This window comes from Hypomesus nipponensis, chromosome 14 (assembly GCF_054491055.1).
Source record: "Hypomesus nipponensis isolate SF chromosome 14, ASM5449105v1, whole genome shotgun sequence".
Lineage (NCBI taxonomy): Eukaryota > Metazoa > Chordata > Actinopteri > Osmeriformes > Osmeridae > Hypomesus > Hypomesus nipponensis.
In genome coordinates, this window is record NC_140374.1 from 23,097,861 (window position 1) to 23,118,977 (window position 21,117).

Genomic DNA, 21,117 nt, shown 5'->3' on the forward strand with positions numbered 1-21,117 from the left:
TGCTCTCTCTCTTTATTTATTTACCTGTCTCTCTATCTCTCTCTCTCTCTTTATTTATTTACCTGTCTATCTCTCTCTCTCTCTATTTATTTACCTGTCTCTCTCTCTTTATTTATTTACCTCTCTCTCTCTCTCTGTCTCTCTCTCTATGTATTTACCTGTCTCTCTATCTCTCTCTCTATATTTATTTACCTGTCTCTCTATCTGTCTGTCACTATATGTATTTACCTTCTCTATCTCTCTCTCTCTATTTATTTACTCGTCTCTCTATTTCTCTCTCTATATATATGTATTTAAGACACTCAATAGTCGTCCCCCGCTATCCTCGTCTATATGCCTTTACCATGTTTGTAATTCTCACATTTCCCCTTTTTATTCCTTGTATTGTGTACTGTATGACCAGGGGCAGTTCTACACAGGGGCCTACAGGGGCCAGTGCCCCTGTAAAAATGTCCCAGGCACCCCTGAGTTGATTTTTTTTTTGCCACGTTCTTTTTCTTCTTCTAGTAGTCATCATAAAACAAGGAAGGGACATTGCAGCCTTTTTTTCCCCAGTAAATAAAAAAGTGAGAGAAACATATCAAGGTATTGAGAGAGCTGAGGAGCTGGAAGAGGGAGAGCCATTTGTATGATTTTAATGTAAAGCTAAATTTAAGTATTTAACGTTTAAATATCATTTGTTTCCATTATTTAATGTGACCCTCTGATTAAACACTGCCCCCCCCCTTGCCCCCCCCCCCCCCCCCCCCCCCCCAGTAAAATGTGTCAAGCACAGCCACTGCGTATGACTGATTCGAGGATCCGAAAAACTTAGATTTTAGGATCTCACGGCCATTAGAGCTCTTACGCCCTCTGTTGGCCACATCTCGTTCCTGACAAAATTGTCACAGAACGAGGAAGCAAAGTAGACGTCCCAGGTTTCTTCCTACTTCAGTAAGAGATACTACCACTTCTCAACGCGAAAGTTCCTATGATAGTAAAATCATGTCTAATGTCTACGATTCTACTTTTTTATGTATCAGTATTCAGAACTATTTATCATGTCATTGCTCAACCGATTGGTAAACCAACTTGAAGATGGATTAAGTGCCCGGCTAGAGTTAGGCGAAACCAAATAGATTATGAAGGGGTAACTATATACAGTGAAATTATAATCTAAATAAATCATTCTATATTAATGCGTGAGATACATTTCTAAACATCACATAACATTTTAAATACTAATTTTACCATCTTTTAATAAAACAGAAAAATTAATTCAGATCGTTTGTGGTGTTATGGAGTGTGTTCCCCCATTACACCGAAGGAATGCCTTTTCTCCTTCGTCGGTTTGAATGACCAGACAAAGACGAACACACAGGAAGCGCCCTAAGATTGACACACAACAGAGTTGGAACGGTAGCTGGCAGGCTAGCTAGCTTGGTAACTTATAATGATACGGATGAAACGAACTCAGTTTACTTCTATAATTCTGAAAATGAACGACCGTTTGGATCCTATTGAAGAACAAAATTCGACCCCGAGGCGGGAAACGGGCAGAGTTGTTTAACATCAAGAGTTCTGTTGTTTTGGTGCGCTGTTAGCTAGCACTGGCTAAGTCAGCTAGTCTGGCTACGAACGGACTGATGTTTGTATTCAGTCAACTGGTAAGATAACCATATCTGGAAGGTAATAAGAAGCACAACTACAACTTGACATTTGGACTTTCGGATATGAATATGAAGTGTCATGGAATGGTTGGACTTGATTACTATTAGCACGTTAGCTTACGTTAGCTAGCAAGCTAAAAAGACATTTACATTGTGCCACCTACGCAGCTCGCGCTTTTCCCAAACATGTATGAAATGGAGACTCACATATCTTGCCTTTTCCCGGAAATTTTAGCCATAATATTTAGTTATTTGGACGTAAAGGATAAAGGAAGAGTTGCCCAAGTGTGCGCGGCCTGGAGAGACGCGTCCTACCACAAGTCCGTGTGGAGGGGGGTGGAAGCAAAGCTCCATCTACGCCGCGCCAACCCGTCACTGTTCCCCAGCCTGCAGGCGCGAGGTATCAAGAAGGTGCAGATTCTCAGTCTCCGCAGGAGTCTCAGCTACGTCATACAGGGGATGCCCCACATCGAAAGCCTTAACCTTTGCGGATGCTTTAATCTGACAGACAACGGGCTGGGACATGCCTTCGTGCAGGATATCCCATCCTTGCGTGTACTAAACCTCAGCCTTTGCAAACAGATCACGGACTCGAGCCTCGGGAGGATTGCCCAGTACCTCAAAAACCTTGAGGTGCTGGAGTTAGGTGGGTGCAGCAACATCACCAACACAGGCCTTCTCCTGGTCGCCTGGGGCCTGCACAAACTCAAGAGCCTTAACCTGCGTAGCTGCAGACACGTGTCCGATGTAGGCATCGGCCACCTGGCGGGGATGACCCGGAGCGCGGCCGAGGGCTGCCTCTCCCTGGAGCAGCTCACGCTGCAGGACTGCCAGAAGCTCACAGACCTGGCCCTCAAGCACGTCTCCAAGGGCCTGAACAAGCTCCAGGTGCTCAACCTGAGCTTCTGCGGAGGAATCTCTGACGCGGGCATGATCCACCTGTCCCACATGGCTCACCTGTGCAGCCTGAACCTGCGGTCCTGTGACAACATCAGTGACACTGGCATCATGCACCTGGCCATGGGCTCCCTGCGCCTCTCTGGCCTGGACGTGTCCTTCTGTGACAAGGTGGGTGACCAGAGCCTGGCATACCTGGCGCAGGGCCTGTACAAGCTCCGCTCGCTGTCGCTCTGCTCGTGTCACATCAGCGATGACGGCATCAACCGCATGGTGCGCCAGATGCAAGAGCTGAAGACCCTGAACATCGGCCAGTGCGTGAGGATCACCGACAAGGGGCTGGAGCTGATCGCCGACCACCTGACCCAGCTGACAGGGATCGACCTGTACGGCTGCACCAAGATCACCAAGCGAGGCCTGGAGAGGATCACCCAGCTGCCCTGCCTTAAAGTGCTGAACCTGGGCCTCTGGCAGATGACTGAGAGTGAGAAAGTGAGGTGAAGCTTTTCTGAGTGACCAATGGGAGCCTAGCGAGGAGAAGCGGTGACCAATAGGAGCCCAGCGAGGAGAAGCGGTGACCAATGGGAGCCCAGCGAGGAGAAGGGGTGACCAATGGGAGCCCAGCGAGGAGAAGGGGTGACCAATGGGAGCCCAGTGAGGAGAAGGGGTGACCAATGGGAGCCCAGCAAGGAGAAGGAGTGACCAATGGGAGCCCAGCAAGAAGGGGTGACCAATGGCAGCTCAGCGAGGAGAAGCGGTGACCAATGGGAGCCCAGCGAGAAGGGGACACTTCAGGGGTGATCCCTGACGTCCTGGGAGAGACTGGCGGCTGTATCACCTTTAATAACTACCACGCTGTGACTTCCAACATTATCACTATTGTAACATTGTCTTACTGCAATATTCCACCTGATTTTGATAATCATCTCAAATCTTCTGCTTTCTTTCTCTTTCGATACATTCTTGGTTTCTGTAAAGTTTGTACAAGCTAGCTACCTCGTCCATCAACTGGAGTGCCTGGGAAATTCAACCACATTACAGAACACCCTGGCTAACATGTGGTTTGGCCCCTTCAACTTCCCCTTTAATTGTTTACCAGTGTTAAAAAGAAAACAATACAACATACCGTCGCAGGTCTCCATATGAACAAACAGGCTAAATTGTTTTGAACACTGAACACCAAACAGCTGGGATGCCTTCGACGGACGCTTGGAATAAGTCAGTGTGTTTTTGCTACGGTATGTATTTTTTATAATGAATGGCTCTGGTTTAGAACATTGTACTTCAAATTGAAGTGAACACTTTTCTCCATCAATTTTTCCCTTCTAATCCAACTGTTAGTTCGTAGCTGTCTGTTTTTCCCAGGAGTTATTCTGTAAACAGATATGGACTCCCCCTCCCCCCCCCCCCTCTACCTGCTCAACGCTGCCTTTCTGCCCCCTGCCACTCCAGAGAACCGGCCTTCCTGATTGGTTACCAACAACAGGCAAGGCCCCGCCCACTGTGCTCCCAGCAAACAGCCTCAGCCACCATCCTTCCTTCAGCTTAGAAGGAAGGATGCTGTTTAACAAGGGTGATTGAAATTGTTTTATATTCCTACAATAGCGATATTTATGAATTAAAAAGCAGAATACTTTTCATGCTGTGTTGTTTCTTCTATGATTGATTTGGAATCTTATTTCCATGTTTTGTGTCTGTCCATCTTCTGCACAAAGCCTGGCTCATACAAAAGCCTGGCTCATACAAAAGCCTGGCTCATACAAAACAGACACAATACTGTTGATAGGATATATTTATTTACATACATACAAAATGCAAATACTCAAACCAGTCAGTTTTGCTTTTTTTTACACGGTTTGTTAATTATCAACACAGACAAGGCAGTACATCCTTTACAAATGCAAAAAGTGTGAAAATAAAATCAACTTGATAGAAACCCCATCCTTATCAAGGTGTTCCAGATGAAGGGAGCAGACATTAAGGCTAGGATAGAGGCATGGTGGGAGTGGGACACCTGTCACAGGACTAGGTGATCACTGACCACATGAGCCACAGGTGAAAGGTGGAATAACTACCTTGACAAGGTAGACTAAATTGGGTCAAAACTAGACTAGCAACAGTCTCAACTTCTCATTCAGCCAACCCTGGAGAGGATGCATTAGAACCACCAAGCAGAACATTAGAAACGGGAAAGGGCACCAATGCAAAATGGATGTTGTTTCATTAGATTAGGTATTCATTAATATCACACTTGGTGCTGACATGATGTGCCCCTGAGGGTTATAACCTGAACCTTGAGGGTTATAACCCCACACCGTCATCTGTTAAGACCTTAGCACAACCAGTCGCTGCCAACATGAACAACCCAGACAGTGTCCATGTTTGGAGGTTTGGAACCGGTTTCTACTGGTGTGATTTGGGGCATTACCCATAACCACAAGAGAACCATAGACTTGTCAGTCCAACAGTGTGTGTGTGTGTGTGTGTGTGTGTGAGAGAGAGAGAGAGAGAGAGAGATCAGTCTGTCAGTCAGTGCATCTGTGAGAGATCACTCTTTCTAAAAACAACACTGGTGCCTCTGGGAGATACAGCCCCATCAGGTAAAAGTATAAAAAATGACTTAGAAATAAATCTCCCAAACACACAGTCACGGTTTAACAACATTTGTCTTTCACTGTCATTTTTTCTTTTTTGAAACACTTAGAAAAGTTGGTTGTTTCGACACAAATGTTTTACTTTAGTTTTATCAGAAGACACTGAAACGCATCAGCCATTTTGTTCAAAGGGACAGAGAGCTCCTCCAGATTCTGTGCAAACATTCAATGCATATATCCATACGGTAAACATCATACAGTTATTTATATATATATATATATATATTTGTGTATGTGTATATATCAATAGAACATGACTTTACTGTCACACTGCTTTACATTTCACATGTTTTTTTGTTAGGATTTTTTCTTTAACGGAACTCACATCTTCCACGAGTCACCTTAAAGCAGTCACTGCACAGATTTAGTTTTATTTACAAACTGATAAAAAGGTCTAAATATGTCAACGTGTGATTTTTAAGTTGTTGTTTTTTAGGCCTTCAAATAACATTTTTTCAACGAAACTCCTGAAGACATTTGCATTGCCCTGAACATTCTAATCAACAAGACCATCAACAACAACAAAAAACTGACTTGTATCTTTAATATAAACTTTGGATGACATGGGATCAGGTTTTTTCCATGTGTGACATCCTCATGCCGTAGCAGCATCAGGACACAGGCTGCTACGCTGCAGGCCAACGTCCTGGAGTTCCACTGCTGGGCCATGCACATGCCAAGACCACTCTAGAACTCTCTGAAAACATCCATCACTGCAGACCACTAACACCTGGCCACCATGTGCAAAAACTATGAGGAAGCAAAGCTGCTCTGCTCTGCTGTCTGTCTGTCTGCAAGGAGGGAAGCTAGACTGACACTAAAGCTCCAAATCAACCAGCAGACCATCCTACACTTCCTGTCAGGATGTCCAATCCAAGCTCCTACAACACAGCAGCCAATCAGAGAGAGGTCAGTCTGAAACCCTGCCCTAACACTGACTAACCTGGCACCAAAACACAACCTGAAACTCAAACATAATGAGAAGCATGCAGTTTTTGTTTGATTGTTTAAATCAGTTGTTTCCAAAAGGTTTGTGACCGTTTTCCAAGCGCCATGCTTATGGTGTCCCAGCCCAGGGAGAGAAGTGCACCGGCCCCAAGATGAAACAGAGGGACCACAGTAGATATGGCAGAGCAACAGAGGAGCCTCCACAACCTGTGCTGTGCCTTGGAACCCAATGAGATCCTGCTTCTCCTGGGACATGGTGAGCTTTACCTGGACAGGACCTAGTGGTTTCTGGTGGTTTTCAGGTGAGTTCAGGTATGACGTTCTAACAGTAGGAAGGTCATGAGAGGGGATGTCAGCAGGACTCCTCCAGGGCGTTGACCACCTGCTCCAGGATGTCAGGACAGAGGTCAGCGATCTGCTGCAGCACAGCGTTGGCAAACTGCTGCAGCTCTCCACTCTCCCGCTCGCACTCCTCCACCTCCCACTGTAACTGGAGGGACAGCAGGGGCGTTAATGAACCAGAGAGAGAGAGAGAGAGAGAGAGGGAGAGACAGAGGGAGAGGGGAGAGGATAGAGAGGAAAGAGAGAGAGAGAGAGAGAGAGGGAGAGGGAGAGAGAGAGGAGAGGAGAGAGAGAGGAGAGAGAGAGAGAGAGGGAGAGGAGAGAGAGAGAGGGGGAGAGAGTGAGAGAGTGAGAGAGAGAGAGAGAGAGAGAGAGAGAGAGAGAGAGAGAGAGAGAGAGAGAGAGAGAGAGAGAGAGAGAGAGAGAGAGAGAGAGAGAGAGGGGGAGAGTAATACCTGCTCTGTGCTCATCTTCTGCAGCTCCTCCTCCCAGCCTGGGGGGTTGCTACGGTGATAGTGGGGGGGTGGGACTAGGTGGCTGAGGATGTGTGGGTCACGGTCATGGCAGAGGTCGGTCAGGTGGGCGATGTAGAGCTTCAGTTTACCTCGGTTTTGGGACAGGACTAGGAGAGGGGGGATCATCTACACACAAACAGAAGGACAGGGTGGGGGTGGTCATGAGAGCTGCAAGGACCCAACACAGGAGCCCCCCAAATGGGGCGCTGCACACAGAGGAACACACATGGGGCGCTGCATGCAGAGGAACACACATGGGGCGCTGCACACAGAGGAACACACATGGGGCGCTGCATGCAGAGGAACACACATGGGGCGCTGCATGCAGAGGAACACACATGGGGCGCTGCATGCAGAGGAACACACATGGGGCGCTGCACACAGAGGAACACACATGGGGCGCTGCATGCAGAGGAACACACATGGGGCGCTGCATGCAGAGGAACACACATGGGGCGCTGCATGCAGAGGAACACACATGGGGCGCTGCATGCAGAGGAACACACATGGGGCGCTGCATGCAGAGGAACACACATGGGGCGCTGCATGCAGAGGAACACACATGGGGCGCTGCACACAGAGGAACACACATGGGGCGCTGCATGCAGAGGAACACACATGGGGCGCTGCATGCAGAGGAACACACATGGGGCGCTGCATGCAGAGGAACACACATGGGGCGCTGCATGCAGAGGAACACACATGGGGCGCTGCATGCAGAGGAACACACATGGGGCGCTGCACACAGAGGAACACACATGGGGCGCTGCATGCAGAGGAACACACATGGGGCGCTGCATGCAGAGGAACACACATGGGGCGCTGCATGCAGAGGAACACACATGGGGCGCTGCATGCAGAGGAACACACATGGGGCGCTGCATGCAGAGGAACACACATGGGGCGCTGCATGCAGAGGAACACACATGGGGCGCTGCATGCAGAGGAACACACATGGGGCGCTGCATGCAGAGGAACACACATGGGGCGCTGCATGCAGAGGAACACACATGGGGCGCTGCATGCAGAGGAACACACATGGGGCGCTGCACACAGAGGAACACACATGGGGCGCTGCATGCAGAGGAACACACATGGGGCGCTGCATGCAGAGGAACACACATGGGGCGCTGCATGCAGAGGAACACACATGGGGCGCTGCACACAGAGGAACACACATGGGGCGCTGCATGCAGAGGAACACACATGGGGCGCTGCATGCAGAGGAACACACATGGGGCGCTGCATGCAGAGGAACACACATGGGGCGCTGCACACAGAGGAACACACATGGGGCGCTGCACACAGAGGAACACACATGGGGCGCTGCATGCAGTGGAACACACATGGGGCGCTGCATGCAGAGGAACACACATGGGACGCTGCATGCAGAGGAACACACATGGGGCGCTGCATGCAGAGGAACACACATGGGGCGCTGCATGCAGAGGAACACACATGGGGCGCTGCATGCAGAGGAACACACATGGGGCGCTGCATGCAGTGGAACACACATGGGGCGCTGCATGCAGAGGAACACACATGGGGCGCTGCATGCAGAGGAACACACATGGGGCGCTGCATGCAGAGGAACACACATGGGGCGCTGCATGCAGAGGAACACACATGGGGCGCTGCATGCAGAGGAACACACATGGGGCGCTGCATGCAGAGGAACACACATGGGGCGCTGCACGCAGAGGAACACACATGGGGCGCTGCATGCAGTGGAACACACATGGGGCGCTGCATGCAGAGGAACACACATGGGGCGCTGCACACAGAGGAACACAAATTCCCATGTTGGTATGACTTGAGAGCTTCCTTAGCATGTGCTGAAGTCTGGGATTAAGCTCAGCTTCATCCTGGAATCTTGTGTTGGAACACACGGCTGCCCCTAACCAATCAAACGCAGCCCCCAGACCAACATTTCCTGACCTGGGTGCAATGGCTGGGAACTAGTAATTTAGCAACACTTCACTTGACAAAGACTGGAAACATGCAGCAAACACTGGATATGCATTACACAGCATGACAGCATCACATGAGACAGCATCACATGAGACAGCATCACATGGCACCAAGGACAAGTCACAGTACAGGTAGCCCACAGGAGGAGGAGAGGAGGTGATGGAGAGAGAGCAGCGAACAGGCCGGGCAGATGAAAGGAACAGATGAGTCTGCCGTTCATGCTCACCATTCTGAACAACATGGCTGAGAGAGAAGGGGAGAGCACAGGGCTGGCTAGGCCCAAATACCCTCCTCATCATCCTATAGGATGGGTTTCAGGCAATCGCAGCATTAAAAGAGAACATCTGGTTAGTGCATGGAACTGTGGTAGGAGCAGAAGGCAGGTCCTGGTACTTAAGAGAACAGCTCTGGGGGTTGGACCTGGTCTACAGCAGGATTCTTAGATGACCACTGGCTCTGAGCTTTCAGAGGAATCACCACCTGAGGCTCAATAGGGAGCTGACAGAGCTGCCCAGGGGGCACCCACCTGATCTGGAGAGGGTTTGTGATTGGTCTGGTCAGGGGCAGTCTTCAGGTGGTCGTCCTCATAGTTGTCGGCCATGAGCTTCATCCGGTTCTGGGTCTGGAGAAGAGCCAGATCAGCACGAGACACAAAGTGCTGCCTTCATCACTCTGCACTGAAGGAATGTAGTGACCTAACCCAGGTCATGTGATGAGGTTATGACCCAGGTCATGTGATGAGGTTATGACCCAGGTCATGTGATGAGGTTGTGACCCAGGTCACGTGATACGGGAGGCTTCACCTGCTGTTTGAGCTGCTGCACCAGCCGGTCCTTCTCCCTCTTCAGCAGGGCCACCTCGTCCTGCGTCTTCTTCTTCTTGGAGGAAGACAGCTCCAGCAGGGCGATGTTGGCGTCCTTCTCACTGATAGCTGCCAGCAGCGCCTCCTGTCTGTGGGGAGGAGGAAGACAGTTGAGCTCCTCAGCCAGAAGGTAACAGAGACAGCCTGGCCGTCATCCTGCAGCCTGGAGCTCACAGGCACTCAACCACAGTCAGGAAAAAGATGTGTATCTTTTAACGTGGCTGGAGGTGTTTAGGTGTGTGTATGCATGACAGTCTTACTTCATCTCTAACACCTCCTCCAGGTGCTTGCGTCGCTCTGCGCGCAGCGTGGTGAGGTGGGCCTCCTTCTCACACAAGGACTGCTGTGTGGACGACAGCTTGGCCCTCATGGACTCCAGCTCCTGCTTCACCTTCTCCATGGCTGCTAGCAGCTCCTCCATCTGGCACGCACACACACACACACACAAATGCAGACATGCACACACGGACACACAGATTGAAGGTGTGTGATCTGCTTCCTACGTTCCAGCCATGTTTAGATGATCAAAAGCACTTGGGGAGGGGAAGGGCTTGGGGAGGGGAAGGGCTTGGGGAGGGGAAGGGCTTGGGGAGGGAAAGGGCTTGGGGAGGGGAAGGGCTTGGGGAGGGGAAGGGCTTGGGGAGGGGAAGGGCTTGGGGAGGGGAAGGGCTTGGGGAAGAGTCAAGGACACACCTACTACACGCCATGTATTACTGGACTAAGGAGCACCTACATTTATCTGGCGCTTACGAAGAAATCACACAATCACAGTTCTGGATCCTTGAGCCACTAACCACCAAGCTCTTTCTTCTGTCTGTCATACTTGAGGCAGCTTTGGAGGCAGTGCACTGATTGGTAAGTCGTGGCCAGATAAAGCCAGAGGGGTGACAGTAGTGGGAGGAGGGGTAACAGCATACCTTAGACCACTGAATGTGGACGTGGTTGGACTCATGCAGTGGTTTGAGTGAGTGCTTCTGAGGCGGCAAGTCGCAGAGAGAAAACAGGACAACATGAGAGAGAACACACCAGAGAGGAGGAGGAACAGCAGAGTGTGGAACAGGTGGAGGGAGGTGGACTGGGCACACCTTCACTGCCCACTGAGAGGAAGATAGGAGACGGAGAGAAGAAGCAGGAGCTGGGCTTGTGTGTGTATGTGTGTGTGTGTACCTGTTTCTCCTGGTGGTTCCTGGTGGCCTCCTCCTGAGCCAGCACCATCTCCCTCTCTGCGGTGATCTGGACGCTCTCCCTCAGAGCCTCCTCCAGCTCCTCGATGCGCTCCGTCTTGGCACGCAGAGACTCCTGCAGTAGTGACACACACACACATGCCATCACACACACACTACAAAGTTTGCCACCAGCACCACCCTCCCTCCAACATAATAACCCCATCACACCTAAGTGACACACTACAGCATGTAACCCTGTCTCCCCATCTCTCTCTGTCCCAGTTGAACACACACACCCTGATCAGGTGGGAGCTCTCTGAGATGTTGTCCTCACACACCTTGATCTGGTGGGAGCTCTCTGAGATGTTGTCCTCACACACCTTGATCTGGTGGGAGCTCTCTGAGATGTTGTCCTCACACACCTTGATCTGGTGGGAGCTCTCTGAGATGTTGTCCTCACACACCTTGATCTGGTGGGAGCTCTCTGAGATGTTGTCCTCACACACCTTGATCTGGTGGGAGCTCTCTGAGATGTTGTCCTCACACACCTTGATCTGGTGGGAGCTCTCTGAGATGTTGTCCTCACACACCTTGATCTGGTGGGAGCTCTCTGAGATGTTGTCCTCACACACCTTGATCTGGTGGGAGCTCTCTGAGATGTTGTCCTCACACACCTTGATCTGGTGGGAGCTCTCTGAGATGTTGTCCTCTCTCTTGCGGGCCTCGTCCACCAGACGGGCGTTCCGGCTCTTCTCCACTTGCTCTTTGTGCTTGAGGGATGCCACCTTCTTACTCTGGTCTTTACTCTGCCTGCAAGGCAGCATGGGATAGAGGAGGACTTGTTTAGATCCTCCCGGACAGAGAGGAGCAGAGATGGAAAATGATGGGGAGGAGTAGTGGGTGCGGGGAGAGGAGATAGAGATGAGGAGAGTGGAACTAACCTGGAGGCCTGACTGTTGGGGTGACAGACGTCCAGTCCAAAGAGAAGAAGAAGAGAGAGAAAACCACAGGTTCAGACAGTAGGAAGACAAGCAAGTGCAGAGAGGAGGAGGGAGAGGGGGGAAGAGAGAGAGGAGGAGAGGGCAGAATGCTAGGCCATCACACACCTGTTAGGACACTACTGATTTGTTCCACACACACACACACCTCTCCAGCTCGTTTATCTTCCTGTCCTTGTCGTTCTTCTCATTCTCCATCTCTCTTAAGATCTCCAACAACCGGTCCACCTCAGCCTGGGCTTTCCCAGAATCCTCTTTGTGGCGTGCTACTTCCTGTTCCAGGTTGTTGATGCGTTCAGCCAGCTCTGTGTTAGCCTGGGCCTCCAGTGCTGCGCTCTGAGCCTGATAACCCAACAACAAGACTCACACACTGAGCCTGACAGCACAACAGACAAACACACACATGGCCCTGCTCCTTCCCAGGGTGCTTTGCGACACCTCACCCTCTTCAGCTGGTGCTCCATTTTATGGCCCTCCTCTCTCTTCTGCTCCAGGGCGATCTCCAGGCTCTTCAGCTTGGAGTCCTTCTTCAGACTGGATGAAGCCAGGGACGAGGCGTGTTCCTTCAGGTCCAACAGACTGGTCTGGGTGGACGGTCACACACACAATACCAAGAGAAACACTTTAGATTCTCACACATTGCACTTTGCCAGAAGTACATAAAATCTTTGCAATGTATTTCCTGGTGTGTGTGTGTGTGCGTGTCACACCTCTCGGTCTGCAAGGTCTCCCTGCAGCATGCTGACTCTCTCCTTCAGCTCCTTCAGCTCCTTCTTGTTGCTCTCCGTCTCCTCTGTCTTCTCCCTGTCGTCACGATCTCTCTGCTCCTTCAAACGCTCAATGATCCGCTCCTGCACACACACACACCCATGTGGCACCATCATGCTGTGTTCAATCATTTCACACATACACACACACACAAACACACACACACACAGGTACCTTCTCAGCGAGGGACTCCTCCAGGGTGGTGAGGGCTGTGTCGGTGTTGGACGTGTCGGTCTGGAGGGACTTGACCCTCTCCTTCAGGCTGCCCATCTGCTTCTCCTTGTCCCTCAGCTGCTCCTGGAGGTTCTCAATCTACAGGAAACACACACACACACACACACTGAGTGACAAATAGCAGAGTGACACATAACTTACATTTAAATGAGGAGAACATGGTCAGAGCAGTTGAGAACTGTTTAACGCACCTTCTTCTGCAGCACGTTGACCTTGCGCTCCTTAACATCCAGCATGTCCTTGAGATCGTGGATCTCTCCGTTCAGAGTGCCCTTCTCCTCCGACACCTCCTGGATCTGCTTGCTTTTCTTGTTGAGCGTGGCCTCCTTCTCTTCCAGGCGGAGACGCAGAGCATCCACCTAGCAGGCAGGGCAGGGCAGGGCAGGGCACAGCTGCTACATGACACTGACATGTTGCTAGGATCCAGTGTAACCTTCTGAACAATGGCTAGACCCCAGAGGCTCTGTGTGTGTGTGTGTGTGTGTGTGTGTGAACACCTCTGTCTGCAGGATGGCAGCACGCTGCTCCTTGGCGGTGAGGGACTCCTTAAGCACCTCGATGTGCTGCTTGCTGTCAGAGAACTGGTTAGTGAGAGTCTCCAGCTTGGTCCTCAAGCCCAGCAGCTCGGCATCCTTCCTGGACAGATCCTGCTTCACCTGGTCCATCTGAGATGAGGAACGAGGGGCAAGCAGGAGAACACAAGGACAGGAAGAATTCCAACAGTTCCCCAATAATTCATGCACTTAACTTCTTGTGGTATCTACATTTACATTTAGTCATTTAGCACACGCTCTTATCCAGAGCGACTTACAGTAAGTACATTCCCCCCGAGGCAAGTAGGGTGAAGTGCCTTGCCCTAGACAGGCCCTAGGACACAACGTCATTTGGCTCGGCCGGGAATCAAACCGGCAACCTTCCGATTAATAGCCGATTCTCTAACCGCTCAGCCATCTGACCCCCAAATCTGTCAAACTTTGATGTTGTGATATTGGTAGTGTCTTGTAACAGACTGTTCCTTGGGGTTAATCCCTGTAACGTTATCGGTTATCTGCTTCACTTACTTCAGTATCTGCTGTTTTGTATACTTCTATGGATAAAAGCCTTTTTCAGAACATTAAACTATTCTGTTCTCCGGTGAGAGACATATTTGAGACAAAACTTTGACCTGATGAGGCAGCCTCTACATCATCTCATCCCCCAGTTCAGAACTAAAGTAGGATTATACACAGCCGTTGTGGTGCTCGGGTTCAGAACCCCCTCTGGCCTGGCAGAGCTGCACGGGTGGAGTCCCCCCTCACCTTGTTCTTCATGAACTTGGTGTGGGAGCGGTACAGCTCCATCTGCTTCATCTCCTCCTGACGCTCCTCACAGCTCAGCCCGCTGGACTGGAGCTTCAGCAGCTCCTCCTCCAGCTCTCTCAGGCCTCGCTCCATGGACATGAGTTTAGCATCCTGGCCAGGGGAGAGAGGGGTCAACACACACACTCACGGAAACACACAGGACACACACAGGACACACACAGGACACACACAGGACACACACAGGACACACACACACGGCCCCACACACAGGACAGCTCACCTTCATGTCGATGACGGTCTGCAGAGCCTTGGTCTTTATGGACTCTGGGGTTCCTTCGTAGCGTCGATGCAGCTCCTGGAATAGGCACAACAGAGCAATCAGTTAGCACCATGAATGAAGGAGAACAGAGTGAACCTCTCTTGTCCTCCGCCCACCTCTCTCAGGGCAGCCGTCTCTCGCTCTCTCTGGTCCAGCAGGCTCTCCAGGTGGTGACGGTGCATCTCAGCGTCCGCCAGCCTCCTGGTCCTCTCCTGGTCCTCCTCCGAGGCCTTGGCAGACGGACCTGCAGACCAACACCAGGCTGTCACTCATCTACCTCAAACCCCCAGTCGCACACTACAGGACAGCTCCTCTTTCACAATGTGAACATGGCAGAGTAAGCCTGTATGTGACTTTGTGCATGTATCTCCATGCAGGGCACCTTTGCTCTGCAGCATCTCCAGCAGCTTCTTGATGGACTCGTCCCTGGCGCCCAGGGTCTGCTTCTGGGTGTCGATTCTCAGCTCCATCTCCTCCAGGGTCCTTCTCAGGAGAAACAGCTCCTTGGTCTGCCGCTCGTGCTCTGCCTGCAGCCGGCGGTGGTTCTCCTCAGTGGGTTCAGAGGTCATGGCAAGGTCGCGACCCTGGAGGGCTGGGTCCTGCTGTAGCAGCTGGTTCAAGTCCCTCTGGATCCTCAGCTCGTCCTGCAGAGCCTGCACTGTCATCTGGAGGTGCTGCACACACACACTGGGATTAGTGCATCTCTGTGTGTGTGTGTGTGAGTGTATGCTGTGTGTACAAGGGGACTAGAACACACACCAGTCTCTCACTAGTTTAAGATGAACACTCCTCGCTAACACAACCCCCTCTACTCCTTTCTCACACTCCCCTTTCTCTCACCCCTCTCTCTCTACCCCCACCCTCCAGATAAGGCTGACTGACTGATCTCTCCTCATCTCTCTCTCTCTCTCTCTCTCTCTCTGTCTCTCTGTCTCTCTCTCTCTGTCTCTCTCTCTGTCTCTCTCTCTGTCTCTCTCTCTGTCTCTCTCTCTGTCTCTCTGTCTCTCTCTCTGTGTCTCTCTATCTCTCCTTCTCTGGCTCGCTCCTCTCTTCCTTGTTTTGCTATTCATCCTGTTTTTTAACCCTCCTTTCTCTCCCTCTCTTTCTCAACCTCCCACTGGATTCCAGTGCAGCACTGGGGTCTGTCTGGACAGACACACCAGGCTCATGCCTCAAGAACACAGGCTAAACATAGTCATACAGTGTCAATGGATTTTGAAACACCAAAATCCATTGTTGAACTTCATAGATGTAGGACAGGACCGGGAGACTAGCTGTTGGCCGTCATGGAGACATATAGTGATGCTGCAGACTGGCCATGTTAGCCCACTCACTCAAACCCTCCCCAGGAGCAGCAGAACGCACCATGACACATGCAGTAACACGCACCATGACACATGCAGTAACACGCACCATGACACATGCAGTAACACACCATGACACATGCAGTAACACGCACCATGACACATGCAGTAACACGCACCATGACACATGCAGTAACACGCACCATGACACATGCAGTAACACGCACCATGACACATGCAGTAACACGCACCATGACACATGCAGTAACACGCACCATGACACATGCAGTAACACGCACCATGACACATGCAGTAACACGCACCATGACACATGCAGTAACACACACCATCACATGCACACCAAAACATCAACTACACAAAGCTCTAAGACAACACTCACACACATTCACCAATCTCACACACACAGGCAAGCATTTTCACACACACACACACACACACACACACACACACAAACAAGCTTGGCAGCACGAGGGGGTGAATGGTTAGACTAACGTGGTGATTACCCAGATGTCTGTGTGTTTGTGGAGTTGAGGATGGGGGTGGGGTTAACAATATGAAAACAGGCATCTTGGAATTAGAGCACCCAGTGATTAGCCTGCGCTGCTAGGGCATTACTAAGAACCACAACCCAGCAGGAGAAGGTGACTCAGCCAGCTAGCCACACACACACACACATATATACATTCACGCACGCACACACACACACACACACACACACATATATATATATATATATGCACGCACACACACACACTCTGGCCTGCCACTTCACTCCAGTCATGCTGACTTTCAATGAGTCCTCCTTAAGTCAACTTAACGCAACAGGGAGATGACTACTAGCCAGCTAGGCCAACGGAAAGCCCTTTCACTGGCGAGGGTGGTATTTATACCTGAGGAGTGAGTTAACACAAACACAGCCCTAACACAGACAAGCAGCCTTTACACACACACACAGTGGGAGTGTCTGCACACACACACACACACACACACACACACACAGTGCTGAACAGAGAGCCTCTACCTGCCATCAAAGTCCCCTGTCTGAAGCATGTGACTACAACACACACGTTGAATCTGCACACACGGGCAGTATGGTCCTCCCGTCAGCTAATGTGGAGTGATCATCCCAAGAGACACTCGTTCTGCTTCTCCTGCCTCCTCTCTCTCCTGCCTGCCTCCTCTCTCCCCCTCTCTTCTCCTGCCTCCTCTCTCTCCCTCTATTCTCCTGCCTCCTCTCTCTCCCTCTCTTCTCCTGCCTGCCTCCTCTCTCCCTCTCTTCTCCTGCCTCTTCTCTTCTGCCTGCTTCCTCTCTTCTCCTGCCTGCCTCCTCTCTCCCCGTCTTCTCCTGCCTCCTCTCTCCCCCTCTCTTCTCCTGCCTGCCTCCTCTCTCCCCCTCTCTTCTCCAGCCTCCTCTCTCTCCCTCTCTTCTCCTGCCTCCTCTCTCTCCCTCTCTTCTCCTGCCTCCTCTCTCTCCCTCTCTTCTCCTACCTCCTCTCCTCCACGCATCTATCTGTGGAACATGCAGGGATGCAGCCATTAAACTAACACCCTGTTTGATCTGTAAAGCGGCAGCCTATAGCAGCACGTAAGAGGATTAACTTCTGGATGTGCCTAAAGCTGCCTCAAGCCGATGGAGAGGGAGGGAGAGTAGAGGGACACCTGTGATAGGCTGGGTCACAGACTAGGTAGGCACAGACATGATGCAGACAGAAAACCCCTCTCCAGTAAGAGCCAGGGGTGCTCTAGGTTGAACCCCCTCTACACCTGCCAGCTGACAAGTGTAGAACAGAGGGAACATGGGGCTCTGAGGACCATGTCAGCGATGTCCTCACACACACCTGGGCTTCGTCTTGCATCACGCGGTACTGCTCCTTCCAGACGGTGATCTTGGAGACCTCGTCCTTCCTCAGCGCCCTCTCCTTTTTCAGCTCGGGGCTCCAGAAGGTCTTGATGGAGTTCATGGAAGAGCTCAGCTTGCTCTCCTTCACCTCCACCTCGCGCCGCAGCAGCTCGTTCTCATGCAGGACCTTGGGGAGCAGGGAGATGTGGAGATGCACATATACATGCTGATGTACACAAGGAAGATCCATAGGTCACAAATGATACTGAACAGCTTGTCATTATTTTCTTGTGTGTTCTGACCACTGACAGGCTGTCGCTGGGTCTAGTACCTCTTTGAGTTGGGCCTGTAGATCCAAGATGGTGTTGTCCCGGGCCTGCCTGAGAGAGTGGGGCACAGTGGAGGCCATGTGGTGATCCCCAAATGCCAGGGAGTCACCTGACATCATGCTTCCAGGCAACATAGCATTGCCTGGGACCGAGGCTGCAATATTGGGGGTGCTGGCAGCCCCACCCCCGGCCCCGGCCCCGCCCCCGGCCCTGCCTCCGTACGTCACTCTCTGCCGGCCCATTGTGGTCATCATCCGCCCATCGTTCTTGGGCAGGTGATCGGTGGCCATGGCGACCTCGTTGTCGCTCAGGTACATGGGTCCGGAAGTGGCGTAAGCAGCGTTGAGAGACTGGATGTTTTCCATGGAGAGGGTCTTTCCCCCAGCCCCTCCAGGACCGCCCCCGCTCCCGCCTGTGCTGTTGGTGCGCCGGTGCCCCATCCGGGGGGAGCGGGGCAGGCGGGGGGAGCGGCTGGAGCCCTGGTTACCACTGCTCCCGCCATCTCTGCCCCCACTGTGGTTGGCATCCCCTCTGCCCACTGAACGGGCACTGCCATACATATTCACCAAGAACTGGTGCTGCGGCAGGGAGCGTCTAATGTGTCTGTGTCTGAAGCAGCAGATCTCAACAGTTATACAGAGGTTTCTCTCTGCTACTGCTTTACCTGGAGTCAGAAAAAACACTGTTCATCATCAACATCTGCTCTGTCGCTTTGTGCATCCACGTCTAAGAGCTGCTGCCTCAGAGTGACCTGTTAGGAGGAAGAAAAAGCAAGTATGAGCAAAACATCCCTACCACCATCCACACACTACATAGCTACATCTAGGCCCATCCACATTATGCATAGATGACAGCTGGGATGTTAAACTGTAGATCTGATTGCAGTATGGTCACAACCCCTAAATGAGCCTGTGATGGACAGCTGAACAGTGAGAGGCTCACAAATCAGTCAAAATTGGTTACCATGTAAATGATATGGTTCATACAAACTCAAAGTCCTGGTCTGATTATGGTGATCATTTTGACAAGAACCGTTAAAGATATTTAGGGCGAATGAGTACAGGCTGCACTGCCAACTGGCCTTCTTGGCAGACTACACACTCGACAGACACGCAGCTCCTTTCGGTCTTTTAATTTGGATGGACGGTAAGGGGTTCGACCCTCGGGGTTAACTGTGCAACGCGGCGACTGTACAATCCACTATCCCACTGGCTGCACACGCTTTACAGTGGTGTAATGGGCCTGGCTTGAACGCTAGAGTTAGCTGGCTAGGCTAACCGCCTAGGTGCTTTCTTGCGATACAATGTAGCAAAACCAGTATTGCTATGCTGAATGATGATAGTGGATTAAGTTTGACCAGACTCATATGTTGCGAATTCTGCTTGATATAAATGCATATGTAGCTTGCAAAAAACTAATCTGTTTCTGTTGACACGGGAAAAGGTGGAAAAAGGGCTTGTCTACGGTCACTAGAAAAGAAAAAACGCTTCACTAGGGAGCTCGTTAAACTGGTGAAATAAATTACCGACAAGCGAAAGAGTCGGAAATGTGATTGTGCCATTAATGCCAGCTATGCTCTGATCAAGCCTTGAAAAGCTCAATATAGACATTTGCCAACCATAGGTAAAAGCGGATGCCTTCGTTCGGAGACACCCAAAGCTCCCGATTCCATTCTTGTCCTCTTCCTCCTCCATTGCTTCGAGGATAACCATAATAAACGGTTTTATTTGTTGGGGGGGAAAAGCCATTCCTGTTACACAAATCCTTATAAAAAGGCAATGTAACCGACAAGAATGCTTAAAGATGTATACATCTTATCCGTAACATGCATGGAAATGCAATCTCAATAGCCTACGTTAAGCAGAATCGTGGGGTATTTTTTCGCAAACACAATGATGATGAAAACCACTGTTTTCAAAGCAAACTACCTTTTCGTCTGTCCAAAGAGGGTCAAATCATTGCTTAGAATCCTGCGTCAAGTGGAAAACGGATACAAAATCAGACATTTTCCTTTATTTCCTCGATATGTATCTATCAGATTTTCCCATCTTTTTCCAGCAAAACCAGTGGCTTTGGACAGCTTGGGCGCCTCAGTGACGTCAAGCCCGCCGCTATGCGCGTTCATGCCAGTCACCGCCACGCTTGAATCTCAAATGCGCGCACTCATCTTCTCAGATCCAAAAATTCAAGGTTCGGACATTCAGGTTGCTCAAATTCCAACAGTAAAATTCTTATGAACAATCGATCACATTGTAAAGCATTGGAGCCCACCACCAATCACTTAAAAATGAACACACATTTGAACTGGAGATGGTTGAGCTATTTTATGTTAGGTTTAGGTTAAGGTAATCTTATGTCTGTAGTAATAATAATATTATATGATATTATCAGACAGAAATATTCACAATTATATCAGTATTTTTTACGGTGAGTATAAATGAGTAAATGAATTATGTATTTGCGTAGAATTCATCTCCAAGAAGGCCCATTGGTCTACCAGAGTATTTTCCTTTAGAGGAGGTTGTTTCATGAAGGTTTCCTTGAACACCTCCGTGGTCATCCTTATGGACAGTGGTTATGTCCACGGATACATTTAGTTCAGCAGATCCAGATGTATTGTTGTGAGTCCTGATTCAAGGACGGATCATCCTAGGCAATTACTGTTCAAGACTTCGGGGATTGTGCGTTCAATCTCCGGTTTCAGGCTTGACCAGTAGGGGGCACAGATGGTTTGTCTATTGCACTACTGTCAGCGGCCTCTGTTCTTAAAAGGACCGTGTTTTTGCGTTCAAAAGCACAACATTCTCTCGTACTTAAATGTACAAGGACATCGTTAGCATATCTTCTTGTTAAAATTGTTAAGTGATATTCACTATACTGAGTTTGTTCCCGGACGAAGGTAATTATGAAACCAGTCTGCAACCAGTGTCTGTCGCTATGGCCCTTAAAAGTCTAGTCTCAATGACCACAGGATGTAGTACGGGGGTCCTTCTGCAGAG

The 21,117-nt window shown here is 50.5% G+C and overlaps 2 protein-coding genes across 2 annotated transcripts; one reads left to right on the top strand and one right to left on the bottom strand.

Moving 5' to 3' along the window:
- The first annotated feature begins 1,345 nt into the window (after positions 1 to 1,345).
- Positions 1,346 to 4,184, top strand: LOC146259247 (F-box/LRR-repeat protein 14-like). Its single transcript, XM_084672055.1, has 2 exons — positions 1,346 to 3,784; positions 3,999 to 4,184. The coding sequence occupies exon 1, from the start codon at positions 1,836 to 1,838 to the stop codon at positions 3,045 to 3,047; it is 1,212 nt and encodes a 403-aa protein (XP_084528181.1). The 5' UTR covers positions 1,346 to 1,835; the 3' UTR covers positions 3,048 to 3,784; positions 3,999 to 4,184.
- Positions 4,185 to 4,311: 127 nt separating this feature from the next.
- Positions 4,312 to 20,193, bottom strand: LOC146259248 (ELKS/Rab6-interacting/CAST family member 1-like). The gene is made up of 21 exons (XM_084672054.1): positions 20,047 to 20,193; positions 18,121 to 18,869; positions 17,788 to 17,976; positions 15,007 to 15,298; positions 14,741 to 14,868; positions 14,586 to 14,660; positions 14,303 to 14,455; positions 13,502 to 13,669; positions 13,196 to 13,363; positions 12,945 to 13,082; positions 12,713 to 12,853; positions 12,446 to 12,586; positions 12,151 to 12,344; positions 11,946 to 11,957; positions 11,679 to 11,814; positions 11,006 to 11,137; positions 10,099 to 10,259; positions 9,780 to 9,927; positions 9,503 to 9,598; positions 6,946 to 7,131; positions 4,312 to 6,638 (listed from the first exon to the last, which is right to left on the bottom strand). The coding sequence occupies exons 2-21, from the start codon at positions 18,676 to 18,678 to the stop codon at positions 6,501 to 6,503; spliced, it is 3,354 nt and encodes a 1,117-aa protein (XP_084528180.1). The 5' UTR covers positions 18,679 to 18,869; positions 20,047 to 20,193; the 3' UTR covers positions 4,312 to 6,500.
- Between the last annotated feature and the right edge of the window lie 924 nt (positions 20,194 to 21,117).

Coding starts and splice junctions, on each gene's coding strand:
- LOC146259247 (XM_084672055.1), top strand. CDS start 1,836: ATGTATGAAATGGAGACTCACATATCTTGCCTTTTCCCGGAAATTTTA.
- LOC146259248 (XM_084672054.1), bottom strand. CDS start 18,678: ATGTATGGCAGTGCCCGTTCAGTGGGCAGAGGGGATGCCAACCACAGT. Junction 13,364..13,501: donor CTGCCATCCTGCAGACAGAG/GTGTTCACACAC, acceptor CCTGCCTGCTAG/GTGGATGCTCTGCGTCTCCG. Junction 13,083..13,195: donor TCAACGTGCTGCAGAAGAAG/GTGCGTTAAACA, acceptor TGTTTCCTGTAG/ATTGAGAACCTCCAGGAGCA.